The sequence below is a fragment of the Dicentrarchus labrax genome, unplaced genomic scaffold, assembly GCF_905237075.1.
Source record: "Dicentrarchus labrax unplaced genomic scaffold, dlabrax2021, whole genome shotgun sequence".
Classification (NCBI taxonomy): Eukaryota; Metazoa; Chordata; class Actinopteri; family Moronidae; genus Dicentrarchus; species Dicentrarchus labrax.
Window position 1 is genome coordinate 20,381,973 of NW_026136710.1, and position 18,689 is coordinate 20,400,661.

Below are 18,689 nucleotides of genomic sequence, written 5' to 3' on the forward strand. Positions count from 1 at the left end.
TAGCTGAAATTAATTTTAAAAAAGGCAGACGAAGGCAAAAGTATGAAAGTTGTCTATTTGTAACTTTGTAACACTTTAACACTTAAAATACAATACCTGTACAAATTCAACATTGATGACCATGTACCCCAGACTTTTAATTTGCATTTTATGCACTGTTAACCAGAAACTAAATTAAAAATAAAAACCTTTATAGTCCATGCACATCTAAAACGAATACTAAAAAACTGACAATCCAAATAATTTTGTCTGTCAGCTCTAAAAAAGTTTTGAACACAAATGAAGACCAGGGTGTGTAATGGCATCAAAGTAAGATACACATCTAATATTTTATGATCCTTTAACACACAGCTCATGCTTTATGCATCATTTGTTGGCAACATCATAATATGAACCCAATAAGACATTATTCATGAATATTCAAAAAAGCAATGGATTACTGAATGATTAAGTAACATTCATTGCGCTAGTATTGGTCTTAAAAACCTGAAAAGGGCCGAAAACCTCATGGAAAGCATAAAAATGTTGGATTCATAAAAAAGGACACACGATTAATTTATGTTTATGGACATTTTTTCACATAGCCTAGCAATTACATATGAAACCCTTTGATACGTACAAAATGTTAGGAATAAAGCATGTAAGAGCACAAATAAATGTACCCTAACTCGGGCGCCCTGGATAGCTCAGTGGGTAGAGCTGGTGACCCACGTACCAAGTCCCTGCTGCAGCGGCCCAGGGTCCAAATCCAACCTGTGGCCCTTTGCTGCGTATCATCCCCTCTCTCTAACCCTCTTTCCTGTCCATCCTCAGCTGTCATTATCATAAAGGCGACAAAAATATACTTTTAAAAAATGTACTCTAACTTAAAGCTGCATTAATCAATACTTTTCTATTAATGGTGAATGAAATGACTACCTGCAATGTGAAAGGTGGTACTTGTAGTGACAAAATCACAAGGAATTACCTCTAAAGGCAGGATTATACAGTGCCTGAGGAACTGCATACATCCAGTTTGTTGTGACCACAAGGACCGCTACAATATTAAGCTACAGAGGTCCTTCCAGGGGACTCCAGAAAGTAGTATAAACAGAACTACTATGTGTCTGCAGTTTCCACAGCTGTTTATACATGCGTCCGTTTGGGAATATAATCCAGGTTTAGCGCTGCAGCATTTTAGCCCTTTTAATTCATTGCAACGGCAAAATGAGCAACTAGCTGACAAAGAGAGCGGAGCATTTAGCAGCCAGAGTTGATAAAACCAGAGCTTAAAGGAATAGTGATCTATTCAATATATTGAATATTCGACTTGCATTCATTAACAGAAACATGACTTCAAATTAAAGATAGAGTGTGTCTTTGTCACCTGGATTTGTAAATGGCAAAACAGTTTTCCAATTAGCAGTGTCAGTTTGCAGAGGTTTTTTTGTACCCTAGTGACCCGAAATTGATTGATGCAGCTTTAACAGAGATAGTTTTCTAATAAGTAGTGTTGTGGACCTGTTTTTTAGATGAATATTGAGTTTTTGAGGCAGTTTTCAGCCCGTTTGAGTCATTTCCCTTTGAAAGGTTCTTTTCCACAACTGCAGTAAAACACATTGTTGTGCGCTCTTCCTCCCTCATACCAAACTTTCAACCATGTTGACTAAACAGCCCTGTTAGAGGGAGCAGTGGGAGAGCGGAGGAGGTAGAGGTTGTGGCAGGACAGGCACAGATGCCCCATAACTATTTTAGGAGAGACATTTAACACTCAACCTCAATAGTCAATCTCCCAAACTGTTACCAAGTTTAACTGATTGAATAGTCTTAACTTTGGACAGTTCACCACTGATCTATGGTGTGATGCTTCCCAAAAGGTCAGGGGTCAGGTAGCTGCCTGGTATCGGCATGGTCTTTGGGATTATCAGATGTGGTGCAGATGTCGAGTTTGGTGTCAGTAAGAGGCTATTCTGCCTGTCAACACCATCTACCACGGTGTAGACAGGAGCCGGAGGAAGAGGGGACATGGGGGTGGTATCTGATTCGTTGTTAGGCGAAAGGGACGCTGAAGAACTCACATCTCCTCCTGTCTGGCAGGGTTCACTCATGTCTCCTGTGGACAATCTGGGGCTCATTTTTCCAGCCTTCAGCTCTGAGGTGTAACCCCAATGATCTGGATTCACAACCAGGAGCTGAAACTCCTTCTTTTCATTTGCCGCCATAATGTCTTTCTCTGCGTCTTTGTTACTGGACTTCTCCACCTCAGTTTGTTCCTCAGGTGTCAGCAGCACCTTGCCGGACGACCTCACCTCACTCACCTGGGTGTACAACACCTCTCTGCCCGGTTCTACAAAAGGAGGCTCCCCAGCGGTAGGGCTCTGGACTGGAGAGTTTGGCTCACAGGCTGTCGGGAACGATGTTTCCCCACTGAGGGTTTGATTTGGGATGAGAGGATGGAAAGGTGACGCCTCCGGGTCGCTCTGAAGATCTGGGTCACAGCAGCTGGCCCGGCCCGAGTCATCATCTCTGAAGCCGATGGAGAGGGGAGTGCAGTTGGAGGAAAGGGAGCGATGCATGAGACAGTCAGTGTCCAGATCGGTCAGTCTGTCGTTGTGCTCCTCAATGTCCAGATCGATGAACTCCACCCAGGGGTCGTTGTTGTACAGCTCTGGCCTCAGATCATGGGGAGCACCAAGGATGGATGTCAACTCCCTCAGCTTCCCTTTCTGTGAGGTAAAGAAAATAAAAGTTGATACACTCAGGAGACCACATTCAGCTGGCCAGTTGGCTCAGCTGCTTCAGGGATAATTCCAGTTTATTACAACTTGGGTCTTTTTTTGGGGGCCTTGGCCATATAAAATTGTTCTCATCGAAAAAATCCCTGAGAACTGGGAACGCAGTGACATAGCTAAGGCTATGTCAGATGGGTCAAAATACACAAGCAGGTTGTAAACAAGCCCACAGGTTAGCCAAACTTATTTAGAAGCGAAAACATACTTCCTGATTCAACTTTGCACACAGTCAGAGGGATTATTACTGATTATTGTCTGTCTTGGGTGAGCTCACTTCATGTTTTACCTCAGAATAAAGTGGTATACCTTGAGTAGTTCTGGGTCAATTCCTCTTATTTTAGGTCCAGGAACAGGAGGCAAAAGAATAACCATCAACCTTGAGGGAAAAAAAGAAAAAAAGTTAAATTTCACATAACACATTTGCCTGGGTCCAGACCTTTGAATCCACCCACTCCACCAAGTTGATTGATTCTGGTCTGGCATAATTGCATGAAAAAGCAGTTTCTCAGTTTAAAAAGCCAATCAGGGCCACGGGCGGGACTAACGCTATTGTCAAGCTCTGCACCAGAACGAAGGAGGAGCAGTACTGACAATGGCAACCGCTAGAGACGAGATAGACGCTGCTATCGAGGCTTTTATTTTACATAGACATAAGACTGTATCTTCTTAATGTCACCTGACAACAGTTTGTTTTACTTCACTCCGCTGCATTCTCAAACAACCTGTGTGTAGGATTTAGTGGCATCTAGAGGTGAGATTGCAGATTGCAACCAACTCGCCTCACCCTCCCATTCCATGTGTGTCAAAGAAACTATGGTGGCTGCGAAACTCAGCAAAAATGCATACGCATTACCCTATCTAGAGCCAGTGTTTGGTTGGTCCATTCTAGGCTACAACAAAAACCCAATGGTTCTTATTTTCAGGTGATTAAAAACTAATAAAACATACCTGTGAATATTATATTCTATTTCTGCCAAAATATCCTCCTAAATGTTGCACACACACCCCTGGAAAAACATGTTGTCATGTCATGTCATGTTGGCATGACTACCATCAGTGTCAACTTAAAATGAAGTTGGATCCAGGCGAACATGTTGGTCTCTAGTTAGTTTTGGAAAAACAAATCCCGCTTGGGCCCTCCCCCACGGAAACCGATGAGAGTGGAGGCAATGTCAGACTAAAGTTGGTAATGGAGTGTCACAAGTTGACAGCTTCTGACTTCAACAAAAACACACTTAACTTCATGTGCATACATGTATAGAAAGTCTCGCTGTTTAACACCATTGAATAACAGAGTCACAGAGGCAGTTTTTCAAGGTCAAGCCGTCCACACACTGTGATTCTCACTGAGCAGCAGTCTGCACTTTCTCATTTCTCTAAGCTTCTCAAAACCTCACAGTCACACACAGAACTCCTGATGGTTGTAAAATACTTACTTTTCCTGCTGTGATATGATGACTAACATCAGGATGGCCACTAAACACAAGGCACCAAAGATGAGCAGGGCCACCACTGGGAACCTCGACACTGGGAGAAGAAATGGACACAATTTTGCTTATATTGCACTTATTTGAGCATGGTTAACTTTATACCTGCGAAACACTGGCAAGTTAGCATTGTCGTTGTGAGCATGTTAGCATGCTGATGTTAGCATTTAGCAAGTACATCTTCACAGAGCTGCTAGCACTGCTGTAGACTCAGTGCTGTCGGCTTTCAGTCTTGTTATACCATCATGATTATATTAAAGCTACAGAACTACAGTGCTGTTTATGTCCAAACTAACTAAAACATTTGAGACAGAAAGTCCTTTAATGCTGCTTCCAATTCATGGCTCCCATCTTTTACAGGTAAAGAAATGGAGGAGCACCTTGTACAAATATAAATGTACTTCTACTTTACTGTTTACCATAGGGGCTATTTTTTGTCGATATCGATTCAAGCTACTGATGCACAGTGAAAAGAGGGGAGCTGTCAGACTAAAAGCAAGCATTGAGAGGCTTGTTTATACCGACAAGGAGCTACAGCAACTACAAGTTAAATGTGAAACTGATAAACCTTTGGAACAGCATTTGTAACAGCTTTGTCCATCCAGCCTGTAAACATTGCAATGAGTGTTTACCTTTAGATGGGATGTGGATGAATACTGAGTCGCTAAATTCTCCAAACTCTTTCACACCGAACATTTTGCACCGGACCCGGACCTCGTGATTGACATTAGTTTGAAGTCCATAAATGGAGCGTTGGGTGCTTTTCACAAGGTCGGTCTGTGGTGAAGAAAATGAGGTTCAAACACAGCATCACAATCTTTTCCTCTAAGAAACATTCCCCTTTCAATACAATAAGAAAAAGTTTACTTTTAAAATCAGTCAAGGTATATTAGAGACTAGGGATGCGATGATTTTATTGATCTGCGATGCAAGAAATACATGTTTCTTCACAAAATGTAAGGTAAAGTGATTCCAGGATGTCTGTATGTATGAAGTATATTTTCATGATTATCGTGATAATATCGTGTATCACAATTAAGATAATCGTGACATGAAATGTATTTGATAAGTAGTTAATATGGTACTTAATTACAACATCACTGAAGTTGAAAAATAAAACCTTTATTAGACACCCACCACTTCCCACACGTCCGAGCTGACGTCGCGGTACTGGACCTCATACTGCAGCATCATCCATCCCATCTCTACATCCGCAGACAGAGGCGGCTTCCAGCTCAGCATGATGTCGTAGTAAGTGCTGGTCAAACTCACATTGAGCAGTGTCCAGTTCAGGCCGACAGGAGGATCCGGTTGCACTGTAGAACAGAACATAATTTTAGGATAATTGTATCATCAGCAAGTGAACAAGAATCTCAGGGTTTTAACCGACAGCATAGTCCTATAGTTTACACTGACTCATGCATTCATGAATTCATTGTATAATATATGGATGGTAGAGGCATGTTGGTTGAAGTCCTCCAATGGATTAAATTAATTGATGGAAGAAAAAGACCTAATCCCTCAAGATCACTGCTCTAGACTGCCTTTTTCAACTATTTGGACAAAAGTAAGTGGACAGAATGCGATATTCCCCCAAGTGCCCTGTGCTGGTCTTTTAACCATGGAGTGGAAAGAAACAGTAGAATATGGCAAAACCTCACAACTGTACATGGGGTTTTAATCCGCTTTCATCAACCTTCTCTAATCTGGATCATGACAGGCGGTCAGCGAGGCTGTAAACTCACCGATGTTTTGAACGTCGAAGAGGTTCTCATCGTAGAGGACGGTTTGATCCCTCGAGCGGAGCTGGACTTTGTAAGTTATCCATATAGATGTGTGGTTCTCATTGAAGAAGCACTCGTGGGGCCTGTCGGTGCTGTAGTGGGGACACTCCCTCCACTCTTTAGAAGTGGCAGAGAGGGGTCTGCAGGGGGACGAGAGGAAGGAGGTGAGATGAAACGCCTCTCATTCAGTCAGAAAATCTACCCCACAAAGCCGTTCTAAATAGTTTAGTGAGTATCTTTTTAGCTGTAGATCCTAACAGGGTATACAGAATGTACATAATGTTTTAGTGATTCTAAGACCCTTACCATTGGAGGGGCTTAAGATATAAAGTTTCCCTTTCCTCCTCTGGGCAGCATGAATGTGCTCAGTAAATATCATGCCAATGTGCCAATTAGATCATGAGACATCTTGTGAACAAGCTGACATTCTGGCCTGAAGGCAGTGGTAGAGGAAGGTTCATGGAGTACGATTGCACTCCCAAATTGGATTAAACAGTGTCTCAGAAAGTCCTGACCCGGGCATCTGGAGTGAGGGGGGTTACTTCTGATTCAAAATGTAATCCTTTTTTCGGGGATGTGCTACAAGGGTTGTGTTCCAAATAATTCTAATGAATTACGTGTTAGTTTGAATTTGTTTGAATATGGCTTTTTGAAAAAGTGACGGCCCTAAAACTCATCAGAGCACCAAATGGCTGAAGGTCTTCAACAATTACAACATTTTCTCCTGTTGGACTAAAGTTTTCTGAAAGCGACAGGGCCCTGCTGTTTTACTACATTTCTCAGGATTTAAATAAATAAAATAAAGCTATATAATTTCAAGCTGTCTTTAGTAGCTGCTTAGGGCTGAATACAAGACAGGGTAGGGAAATCAGAAAGCACTGAAAGACTGTCAGGTTTGTTCTTTCCATCGTACTAGCAACTTTAAGAAATCTTGTGGACTTTTGCCTTGTCAACAGAGTGAGCAGGTGCACCAGATAAGGCAGAGACACAACAATGTTCACATTTGAGTTGTTAAAGCAGCGAGTCTGCTTGACCATCGTCACTTCAGCAGCTGAGAGAAGAAGGATTTTTGAAGTTCCTACATTTGCTAAAACCAACATGCATTTTTTGACACTTCTTTCCTTATCAGACACATGTAATCCAATGGTTCCTCTTTTTGTTTCTTCCTAATATTCTTTTTTATTTATTTATTTATTTTTATTATCTGGATCACACACATGTACTTGTTTATTACTAATATAGTTATTACTTTATCTCTTAGTGAAGGCAGCTGAAATGTTAAAAATGTGAAAATGTATTGCACTGTATAGGATGCTAAGACCATAATTATGCAAAATGTATAGACCACCCACACATTTATCAAATTTCTTTATATTTTTTAAATCTGATTTCTATTTGTTTTTGTATTGTTGAAATTTTCTATTATTGTAATTTATCATCTTTGATGCATATGAGCCTGGATAGTCACTCTTGTTATAATGTATTATTTGTACTCTGCCAAGTTGTATCAAAATAAAAAGAAACCATAGCCTCTTTCCCGTTTGCTTCTTTCTATCTGTTACCCTGATTTCCTTGAAAGCACAGAGAAACCACATATTTCTGTTAGTCATGACAAAGTTTTTCCCCCTACATCTGTTTCATGTAGAATAAGCGGAGCTCTCCCGGCTCAGAGAGGCTCTGGAAAGTGCCGACATTCCATCTGCAGCGGAAAGTCTCCATGTTGGTGGAGACACAGCCAGTGAGGTGTGGGTGTCTCTGGGGGAGCACTGTAGGGAAACAGAGAGAGGAAAACAATTACATATCTCATCATTTTTGATACTGTGAAATTCTGTTTTGCCGTTAGGGCAGCTACGCCTCGCTTTAGAGACAGCAGAACAACTTGTAACCTAACTCCAGTGAGCAGCCCAGCCACAGGGCAAATATCAGCTTTTTCCTGGAAGTCATTCTTACGTGAAAGCTGCAGCTGGAGAGTTCACTGTCACAGCTGTCGTGGAATAAGCTATGTGCATTCTCTTTACTCAGAAACGCACTTGCTCACAACTTGGATCCTGTTTTACTGCCTGCATAAACTCGAACCATGTGTGCACAGAGCAGTCAGTATAAGAAATGACTTGATTTATGTGTGCTGAAGATGGATACTATGTCCAACACCTTTGGAAAAACATTAAGCTTTTATTTGTTAAAGGGGAGCATTTTGTGCTTACATTGGAGCTGTGTGACATCTGATAAAATGTGAAAAAAATGAAATATGTCAGAAGACTACAAGTTTGAAAATGAAAAAGGAGTGAGCCTGTTAGACCTAGCCCACTCCTCATTTGTGTTTGAGGCTAGCGGTTCAAGGCTACATCAGCCACTACTAGCCTGAATCTCCATGTAGGCGCAACAAGAAATGAGTAGAATGAAAAAGATGATATATTTTCTTTTAACTGTGTATTGTGAGTCTAAAAATAAAGCTCGCTGCCTCCATGTTAGCAGATGGGACATGGGCCAAACTAAAAAACCTTGCAGCAGGTTTGACTCAAGGTACACTTACTATCTTTTTCAAGATCATCTCACAGCCTCCATAAGTGGATAGAGTTTGCTTGGAGAACGATCTGCATGGCTAGTTACTGTGGAGTGTTTGTTTAATGATGGTGAACTTGTCCTTTGCACAAAGAGGAGAGCAAGCTTTTTTCCCTTTACATTCCTGTTAAGTAAACACTGCTGATTGAATTACCAGGAGGCGTTGTGATCAATGATTCTGGGCACAGCAGCAGTCAGCTGACCACGTCAACATTTCACAGAGGAACAACACACAAGACTGGGCTGGCTGAGTACCCAGAAGCGCAAGGACAAGATGGCTCCTTCACTGCTGAGAGGCAGCTCTCGGAGCAGATGATGAATACTTCTGGCCTGCTTAGGGCGCTTCAGGGAAAGGGGAGCTACAGGTTAAAAATAACCTGTTTACCAGATCCTGGACTCCTCCTCCGAACTGTGTTTTGCTTAGCTCAGGATTACGAGAAAAATCAATTTGACACTCAGCTATGCAGAGCATTTTTGTGGCTTGTGGATAGTTGGTACGTGTGTGACAGGGAACATGTGTGGCATTTTGGGGGCAGTGTGATTACTGGCTGTATGTGGATACATTTTTTCTTAATTGTGCGAAGGGCTATGTTTATTTACTGCACGGCATAGGTAGTCAGGGCGGATAGTGGGCATACAAATCACAGGGGTTGGCATGCTGGGTCCAGTGTGACGGTTTAGACAACAAAAGCATGTTGATTGAGGGAAATATGGCGGTTTCAGTCAAGCCATGTTAAAAATGTAAACCTGTCATGTCTTGTGGCCACATTTTTGACATTTTCTGTTAAACCAAGAGCACGGTATTTCCCTGAGTTGTGAGGATCCATACCATAAACTGTGTTAATATGCTTTAGTTGATATGAGCAGATATTGCAGGAAAACAAATAAAATACACTGCCAGTAAACATTTTATGTTGATACATTTTGTATCAACATTTTGCAAGTTGCCAGACATGTTAACTATCAACGTTACGTTGATAAAGATCATATTCCCGGCGCATTACGTTCTGTTGCAATAATTTCAAGTAGACAGCCGTTTGTTCGTAGTACTTCTCAGATTTTACATTACATACAAAACATATTAGCTCAGTAGTCAGAATGACCTCCTCCAGCTACTACAACACTAAATAATCTACTAATATAATATAGTAGGGGTGTAAAGATTTACTGATACAAGTCAGAATTAAGTTTTATGACTCGCACCGAATTGTTCCATATTAAAACGCATGGTCCCTGAATTTGAAGATGGCATACTGGGCCCAGGAAACATTTTACAACCCTAGTGTACAAACCTAAAAGTGTTTTGGGGATTTATATTGTGCTGACAATTCAGTACTTTTTCAGTGAATTTTTGAATGAAGGCCTTTTAGTGGATCTGAATACTTCTTCCACCACTGAGTGCATGAGAAAGGTATTTAAAGAGAATAAAAGCAAAAGGAATGTATTGCTTTATGATGCCTAATTCATACATATACTGTGTACATCTGGTCCTTATTAGCAGAGAGTGTGGTTAGAATAACTAGATTAGCTTGCAAACTGTACATTTTTCTGCTTGTGTGCTTATCAAAGAAAGTGCTGCTGTGTTTGCGCAACAGAGCCGGCAGAGTTCACTTCTGGTGTAAGTAAACATGTGAGCAGTAGTCACAGAGCACTTTTCTTAACACAGTCGGCACACAGACAATTTCCAGGATGGTAATATCAATTTACAACATATTCTCATTACAGGACTCCACTTTCCAAGGCACAGTGCCACAACCCTACGAGGTAAACATGTTTACAGCATGATTTTCTCTGAGTACTGCTGAGACAGGCTATTTCCGGGTGAAACAAAACATCCTCGCTCAATATGTTTTCATAAGCGCAGATGTGTTTCCTTTCACATATGATTTCAAAGGGGGCAGGAAATAGCTTCTGCATTAATTTCCTTTAAAGGACTCACTCACACATTCAGCAGATACCATAAATTATCAGGCAGAACACTGCTTATTGTCATTCTTTGTTTATACAACCTCATGATGATAATTAATGTGTGTTTTTCCAATCACAGCATCTATTAACATCTGCACAGTGTGTTGGTGGGAAGCCTTCATTAATGGCTTTCCTGTGAGCACACAGGGCAAACGGTTATTTAGAGAGTCACATGTTTAGAGATCAATCAGTGCTCTCAGGGGGAAATACCTCATCCTCTGCATTTAGAAAGCCATTTCCTTCCCTGGCTAAGGGCCACAATGCTCTCATCAGTGATTACTGACCCTTTCGCTAACCTAACAAGCCTAATGGGCACAACGTGGACAGAAATAAAGCTTGTGTATGACAGAAAGGGAAGAGTGACAGTATAACCTCTCCAGCCGAGAAACGTAATGACATTAAGCACCAATGTCCTGTTTCCTGAGCGATATAAACAGTGCTGCTCAGGTAGTGAGGAGAACAAAACACTATCACAATCACCCCTACAGGGACCATTCCATTTCTAGAAGTGGTACCTCTGACGGCTAGTGCTCCAATACAGTTGGGAAATGAGTTATTTCTGGCGACCAGTGTTCTAAAAGGAAAAAGTCCCAGACATTTTCTCACAGGCAATGTCAGCTGACAGAGTACATGAAACTCTCCTGGTTGAATCATCAACACAAAATGGTTCTTTGATAAAAAGTCAAAGCAAAAGTACTACAGTAGGAAACAACACAGCACTAAGCTTAAAGTCCCACTCCACTCAAAAGAAAGGTTTTCTTCTGGTTCCTACAGTGTGATGTTTGATGTTCACTGAGCAGAATGATGTATGTTCACACTAGAAGGATGTTGTCACATTCATCTGCTGATGAGTGGAAGTGGAAAGTTTCTCGGTGCATATGGAGAATCTGATTTTAAGGGGTGGGGTTTACAAGCATGATTTGTGACATCACAAATAGTTTGGAGGTCAATGACAATGGACTTGACAGTGACATCTTGTGTCCAGCAGGAAAACTTTAAAATGATTGAAACGTTCATATTCATAGATTCTGGAATTTTTAATGAGGCAGAAGGAGTAGATGACTTATTAAAGATCTCAACTATCTTGCTTGAGGGAGGGGGGGGCTTTTCTGGCGTCACATTACGGACCCAGGAGTTATAATTAACACAGTATGACTATTACGTCAAACTGGCTTCAAAGCCCGGCATATATCTTCAGGGTTTGGGCTACATCAGCAGTGAACACACAATTTAAAATAAATACAGTCTTGGAGCAAAATAAGCTTCAAAGTTTTACTATCCGCTTTGGGCCAATGTAGCTAAACTGGCTATTAAGTGTTTTGCTAACCATTCCCAAGCAACTCTATTAAGTTTGTGCTTTCTGCTACAAACCGCTCTACGTAATGAGAGTGTATGGCTAGCAGCAACCTGTGTATCACAGCAGGGATTAAAGGAGCATATGCAGTAGTAGCAGCTTGCTGTCTGAATATTACATTTTTAGCACTTATTTTGTTAGCAGTTAGCTCTTCTTTCCCCGGCTGTTTTTTTTTTTTTTATATTTGTTTTACAATTGATGGGAATTGATCATGTGAGTAAAAATACGCAAAGTGGGGTAGCTAACGTTGCTAGTTAGCAAAAGGTAGCCAGCAGGCATTGGCTGTTTTTGATAGCTCCTGCCTGCTAATAGCGGTTAGATCATAAATATTGAAAAAATATTTCAATATTTGTTCTTTTGTTATGTAGTCTCTCACAGGAAAAGCAGCCATTCACCGCCGCCAACATCCGCAGTTTGAGATAAAAGCAGCAATTCAGGAATCTTCAGGCTATAATAAGTTGTCAAACTTGCTACCGAGTCTGCATTAAAACAACTACACTTGGCTGAAGCACCATTTATTTCAATTTGACCGCAGTCAGCTCTCCCTCGCATATTATGCTACAGGGGAAAACATTCCTGTCAGAACACAGCAGCCTAGTTCAATACAATATAAAGGCATGAGACAAAAACAGAACAAGTGGCAGGAGAACAGGAGCAGAGGGGAACACGTCCTCCATCCAAATCTCCACCAAATTACTGACAGTGTTATGTAACAAGACAAAGTACAGGATGTCCGTGCATGACTTTAGTGGTCAGTGCAGAATTTGTTTATATATGTGGATAAAATACGACCCATGTATGCAAATAAACAGCCTTTCCACTGTCACTGAGGGGCTGTTTGGTAGAAAGGGGGGCCTCTACACACTCTCTAAACAGCTTTCCATTGTTCAGCAGTGGAGTTCTCTCTGCTCTCCGAATTCCTGGGAAGCCACTTTACTAGAAATCCGCTGGCTGTTCCATGTGGCTCTGTGTGGAGCACTGTTGTGCAACACATCTCATTTGAAGGCCAAGGCAGCACAGTAACTATGCACTTGCAAATGTTTTATATTGTCCTGTGGTCCATTAAAAGCAGATTTGTGTCAAAAATTTGTTCCATCTGGTGTTGAGCAATATTTTATTCGCAACAAAATCGATCAACAGGAATTGGGTAATCTTGGCATCATAAGACAGCCGATGTTAAAGAAAGCATCTTCAATGCCAAGCATAAAAGCTGCCAGTAACATAATGCAATATGTCAATGTATGTTATATAATAAACTGAATTTTAAACTTTAAACTCTCAAATCTGTCCACAAATTAGAAAACATTTGGATCCAATTCAACTATGCAAGAAAACTGAAGACAGCAGTTGCCATAAATGTCAATATTCATAAACATACCTGGCTCAGAGGCTGATTCCAGCGCTGAAGCAGTGAAGATGTGAAGGACGAAGAAGAGCATGGTGAGAGCAGCAGCCATGGTGTTGAGCTGTGGAGGAAACATGTGGTGAATGTTAGTTTCTCAGTGCAGTCCACCCTGCTGAGCCACAACACATGAAGGCCCAGCCCACTACCACCATTACCGCTCCTCAACTTTTTTTTAATTCGGGTGAGGTTGGGTACACCCATAATAAACCTGAATAGAGTCATAAGTGTTTCAGATAAAAACATTCATTCAATGATTTTACGTCTCAGTATGTAAACTCTGCTCCAGTGCACACATCCGAACCTTCAGCTGGATGAACTCTGTTCCCTCTTTGCAAATATTTAGCTGAATACTTTGAACCCTTTAGGACAGGAACCCAAGAGATCATTTTGCCTCCTAAACTTTTCATTCTTTTTGATTTATGTAGGATTTGACTTCTACATATCAAATCACTCATTGGTTTTCTACAAGTCATTTGAATGAATGACACTTTAACTGATATGTGTTCTCAGTTTTTACACTTAAACTGACACTAACTCCTTCAAGTACTTCTTATCATCACTCAAGCATTGTCCATGCCAGACGTGTTCTGCCCTATTGGAGGGATGGCGCCTGGGAAGAGCGTGCAGGAGCAGGAGGAGGACTCATCCGTAATGATGACGTAGAGGCGATATCAACAATATGAAGGCAAGCAGAAAAGAGTACAAAGCAGCTACACTCGGTGTAACGTCATCAACACGCCCTTACTCACTCACTGCAAATTCTCTTAGCCATGTTTCTACTCATGCTTCAATATATTTTTATGCCTGTTTTGATGTATCACGTTAAGCCAGAGGTATACTTGGCTTCTAACCACATGTTTGTGTTGCGAGCATGTTGTGATGATTTCTGAGGACGTGCACAACTAACGGCCCAAACAGATCCAGGATATGTGAGTTAAAAGCAAATATATCTCCAGCCTTCAAAATCTTTGACGGAAATGGCACAATTTGAAAAAACTTCATCAACTTTGCAAAAAAGTTCTGATTCAGCAAACGTTCCCACTCCGACAGTCTCTTCCACTTGCTCTACTAACACAAGGGCTCAAGCAGACATTAGACGGACTTGGTACTAGGGGGCGCTAGCAAGGTTAAGTCTGTTTAATGTCTGGTCCAACTGATTCTCACACAGCTTTTCCAGTTAATGACATTTCAGCTCCCTTCACTGATTACGTAACTGCCACTTCAACTTCTTTCAGAAACCTTCCTTCAGTTTTTGCGCTTGAAATGAAACTTATTTCTTTTAGGACTTCCATCTCCATTATCACTTCCACTCCAACATACATCACAGCTCCTTCCAGCACTTCCACTTCAACTGATACTGTGCTCCAACTTCATCCAGGGCTTATGTGTTCATTACACACTTTAGTTGTTATTATTCACACTGTTTATCCTTCTTGGACAGAAGTGTTTCGAAACAGTGAACTGTTTGTTCTAAATGTGACATACACTTCCAGCCAACAGCACTGGGTTCTTCAAAGCACTTTTGAAATCCAACCCTACTACATTCTGGGTGTGGTCAACGCAAGGGCGCGGGAAGAATCTAATCTACACATAATACTAAAATAGGTTGAAAGTTGTCCCTGCAAGGACGGGTATGCATATTGAGTAAGTCTGGTACACTTCACCTGTTTCATGTCATGTGTTCCATCGCACCATACGTATCCATCTAGCATCACAACCGGTCTGTTGTTTCATCTTGTAATTGACATTCTCAGCCTGATTTATTAAAATATCTTTTAAAAATATTTCACAAATCTCTATCACCTGTTTGGAGAAGCCTCCTTACTCAAACAGCAATGTCATTTTCAGATTTTGGTGGCAACTTAACAACTGTCTTATTTCTGGCATTATGATTACTTCATGGCCTAAAAATGTGTTTCTAACAGCCAGAAACGTTTGAACAAGTCACAGAAGCATTCCTGTAAAGAGAGGGTATATGGGAGAGGATCATGTGTCTAAGAGGTATCAAATGTTCTTGACCCCACCTTGTGAAAAGGGATTTCTGGGGCAGATAGAACAGGAAAAAAAATTATCACATGACTGAAATGAATGAGCCTTAATAGGGAAGCAAACGTGCTAATGCTTGCCCATTAGCACTAATGCCAAACATTGGCTCATTTCAGTTTATCAGAGGAGAGGATTACTGAGCTGTTGATGTCATACTGAATGAACACCTCTTGAATTTAATCGAGGTTATCTATTTTAGGAGCTGTTGTGAAGCACGTGTTGTTTTTAAGTGTGACCTGCTGTGCACAGGCCATACACACATACGTAGAATATTGGCTGATAAATCTTGCCTGGCTTTTTGTACTCTTAAAGCTGCAAATGTTCTGCATCAGTCAGATAATCTTTCACTACTTGTGTTGGGTTAAGTGGAGGTTAGATATATGCAACGTTAGGGCTGGGAGTCTTCATTTTCACCAACATAAACGTTGCTGTAGTCGCGGCACAATGACTTTATAATCTCTGTTTACCATGCAGCTGAGGGCAGACGAGCTTTTAGACTTTGGGATTTCTCATGCTGATAAGACAGACTAATAGACTAAACTACACTCAAAGCTACAGATGGCAGAAACTGTTTAAATGAACAGGTGTGGACTCCACAAACATACTCAAGGTCATAACAGTTTGGGAGCAGCCAATAGTCACATTTCTTATGTATTTTATTGCAATTTAAGACATATTCTGTGATATGTAACCTCTGCAGCTGCAGAGAGGGCAGTGGGAGGTTTCTGATATTTATGCAATGAAACGAAAAAACTGTATTTCCATACAATCCATTTTGAGGTCCAAAAGTATCCCTGATAACTTGAACACTCGAGGGGTGTGACAGTTTGTGCACCTGAAACTGGGGTAATGGGACATAAAGGTTTAGAAACTTTGCTGTAAGAGGACATTAGAACTAGGGCTGTGTATTGGCAAGAATCAGACAATAACATACGTATCACGATACAGTGGTTACGATCCGATATATTGCGATACTGCAAATAAGGCGATATATTGTGATTTTTAGCCCTCAGTTTACCTTTACAACACGGCTATCCAGTGGTTGGGAGTTTAAACACAAATCAATACAGTGTTATTGAGATGTGATATTTTATATTTATAATTAGAAACTATGAATTCTGTTTTACAGTAAAACTTACATGTACGTTTTACTGTGTATATATATATATATATATATATATATATATATGTATATCTGCTGATGCTATGATGATACTATTGTGTGCGCCTGTGTTCACATTCATTGTGGTTGCTTTGGAGAAGAAACTGCAAATGTAAAAGGACCGCAGGGCGGGAACATATTGTTGTTGTATCAGATGTGTTTCACTTTGCAAGACCAAATACCTCAACAACCAGGGGAACGCCATCTCAGGTAAAAGGCAGAAAAATAAGGCCTGAAGGCTTCTGTGCCAAATGTTTTTGTAACTTTTTCACTTCATTCGTTGCAGAATCTGATTCAATATGTATCTGTGATAGTGTAAATATGCACCACCCACAAATGAATGAACATTGCTGTACATCTGTGTATGATTGTCAGGGCTTTAAATGGAGTTTTAATTTTAACATTTTGTTTCTATTATGCACTTTTCATTAATTACAGTCATTTAAAGCCACAATGCGTACAATTTTTACACTGTGTAACTTTGGTGTCCTCTCCCAGGTAGTAGTATTGAAAAGACGCTGTCATAGACAACAAGTTAAAGCAGCATTGTTTTTGTTGTTTTGTTGTTGTTTTTTGCCACTAAATCTCACACACTGGTCCTTTAAACTGCTTTATATGTTCCACTTTTCCCACCAGCTAATGGTGCTGCTTCCATGCATCATAATTTATTCAATTCAATATGTTTGGATATAAAATCTTTATCTAAAACATAATATGTGACTAACAGCCATCAAATGTATGACGCAGTTGAGCTAAATGTAACAAACTCATTTCAGGGCTACATCAAACTATTATTTTAATTATCTATTTAAATTTATAATCTACCAAATATTATTTACTTGATTCATTGATAAGTCGCTTATTCAATAGAATGTCATAAATAATGAAAAATGGCAAAACAATATCTAATAACAATAAATGATATCCTTTCAAAGTGCTTGTTTTGTCTGACCAACCGTCTAAAACCAAACATTTTTTATTATAGTTGTATTATCTCATGAGACAAAGAAAAAGACCGTCCATCTAATAAGCTGCAACTTGGGAATGTTTGGCATTTTTATTTGGGAAAATGACACAAATCATTCTCAAATAGGTGCAGATATAATGTTGATCAACTGATTGATTATGGACTAACTGTTTTGGCTGTAAATATTCTACTTTCTAATACATAAACACATCAACAATAAACAGTTTTTGCACTATTAAGTCCCTCAAAACTGAACTTCATGGGGTCTTGAGAACCTAAAACATGTTATTTTCCACCTTTTACCACCTGTACTCAGATGTATCTACCACATTCAAACCTGCTTGTCGAGCTTGAACTTATTCTTCACAGTATTTTCAGTTTAATGACACCCCCAGTTAGTTTTTCACGGTCTGGGGTCAAATCTTGTTTTTCCCAGTGTGCTCTCTAAGATTGTGCAAGATTCCTGCAGAAAATGTGCACAAAACGCTGAAAGCTCTGATCCGATAATGTGCAACAACAAGCAGCAACTGGCTCTGCTGTGAGGAGACTGCTGAGACTTTATGATCAAACACACACAGTCAGACACTGTCGGTTTACATACAGCAGCGTACACACACAGGAACATGCAGGGGGGGGACAAGAGGCAGCTCACCGCTGTGGTGGAGAGGACAGCAGTCTGTTCCCAGTCCTACAGCGGCAATGAAGTCCAGAGTCCCCCTGAACAGACCGCGGACACCCTCTAAAACCCGCACCGGAACGCGTCTCACCGAGGTCCGTGATAGCTGTTGACGCTGTCGAAGAAACACTGGCTGTCTGGCTGTCTGGCTGTCGGTGTGTGTGTGTGTGAGTGTGTGTGTGTGTGTGTGTGTGTGTTTTGAGCAGGAGCACAGCTGTAACAGTCACTCTGTAGTTTCTGAGGCAGAGAAAGAGCGCCATCTGTCGGTGGGGTACAGTAGGAGAACTGACTGAAACACAGTGGTGGAAAGTATTTGAATTTTAAGCTACTTCATACTTATTGCACCAGTATTGTCATTTTTACTTTACAACAGCTTTAGTTACTCATCAGATTAAAGTTGTACACAGAAATCCTCTAGAGTTTGTAAAATGACATATTTTTAAGGATTAAAGCAAATAGTGCCTTATATAAAGTATGGTAAATTAACTCCACAGTAATGTTATAGTA

The 18,689-nt window shown here is 40.6% G+C and overlaps 1 protein-coding gene across 2 annotated transcripts; it reads right to left on the bottom strand.

The window, feature by feature from the left end:
• Positions 1-41: 41 nt before the first annotated feature.
• On the bottom strand, positions 42-18,347 carry ghrb (growth hormone receptor b). 2 transcript variants are annotated; one of them, XM_051411651.1, is made up of 9 exons: positions 18,159-18,347; positions 13,305-13,392; positions 7,673-7,808; positions 6,004-6,182; positions 5,396-5,574; positions 4,891-5,035; positions 4,208-4,298; positions 3,078-3,147; positions 42-2,705 (listed from the first exon to the last, which is right to left on the bottom strand). In XM_051411651.1, the coding sequence occupies exons 2-9, from the start codon at positions 13,381-13,383 to the stop codon at positions 1,833-1,835; spliced, it is 1,752 nt and encodes a 583-aa protein (XP_051267611.1). In that variant the 5' UTR covers positions 13,384-13,392; positions 18,159-18,347; the 3' UTR covers positions 42-1,832. The 2 variants fall into 2 exon arrangements, with proteins under 2 accessions (XP_051267611.1, XP_051267610.1); XM_051411650.1 differs by lacking the exon at positions 18,159-18,347 and having other exon boundaries at positions 13,305-13,407.
• Between the last annotated feature and the right edge of the window lie 342 nt (positions 18,348-18,689).

Coding starts and splice junctions, on each gene's coding strand:
- ghrb (XM_051411650.1), bottom strand. CDS start 13,407: ATGTTTCCTCCACAGCTCAACACCATGGCTGCTGCTCTCACCATGCTC. Junction 4,299..4,890: donor CATCCACATCCCATCTAAAG/GTAAACACTCAT, acceptor TTCTTCTCCCAG/TGTCGAGGTTCCCAGTGGTG. Junction 3,148..4,207: donor ATCATATCACAGCAGGAAAA/GTAAGTATTTTA, acceptor TTTTCCCTCAAG/GTTGATGGTTATTCTTTTGC.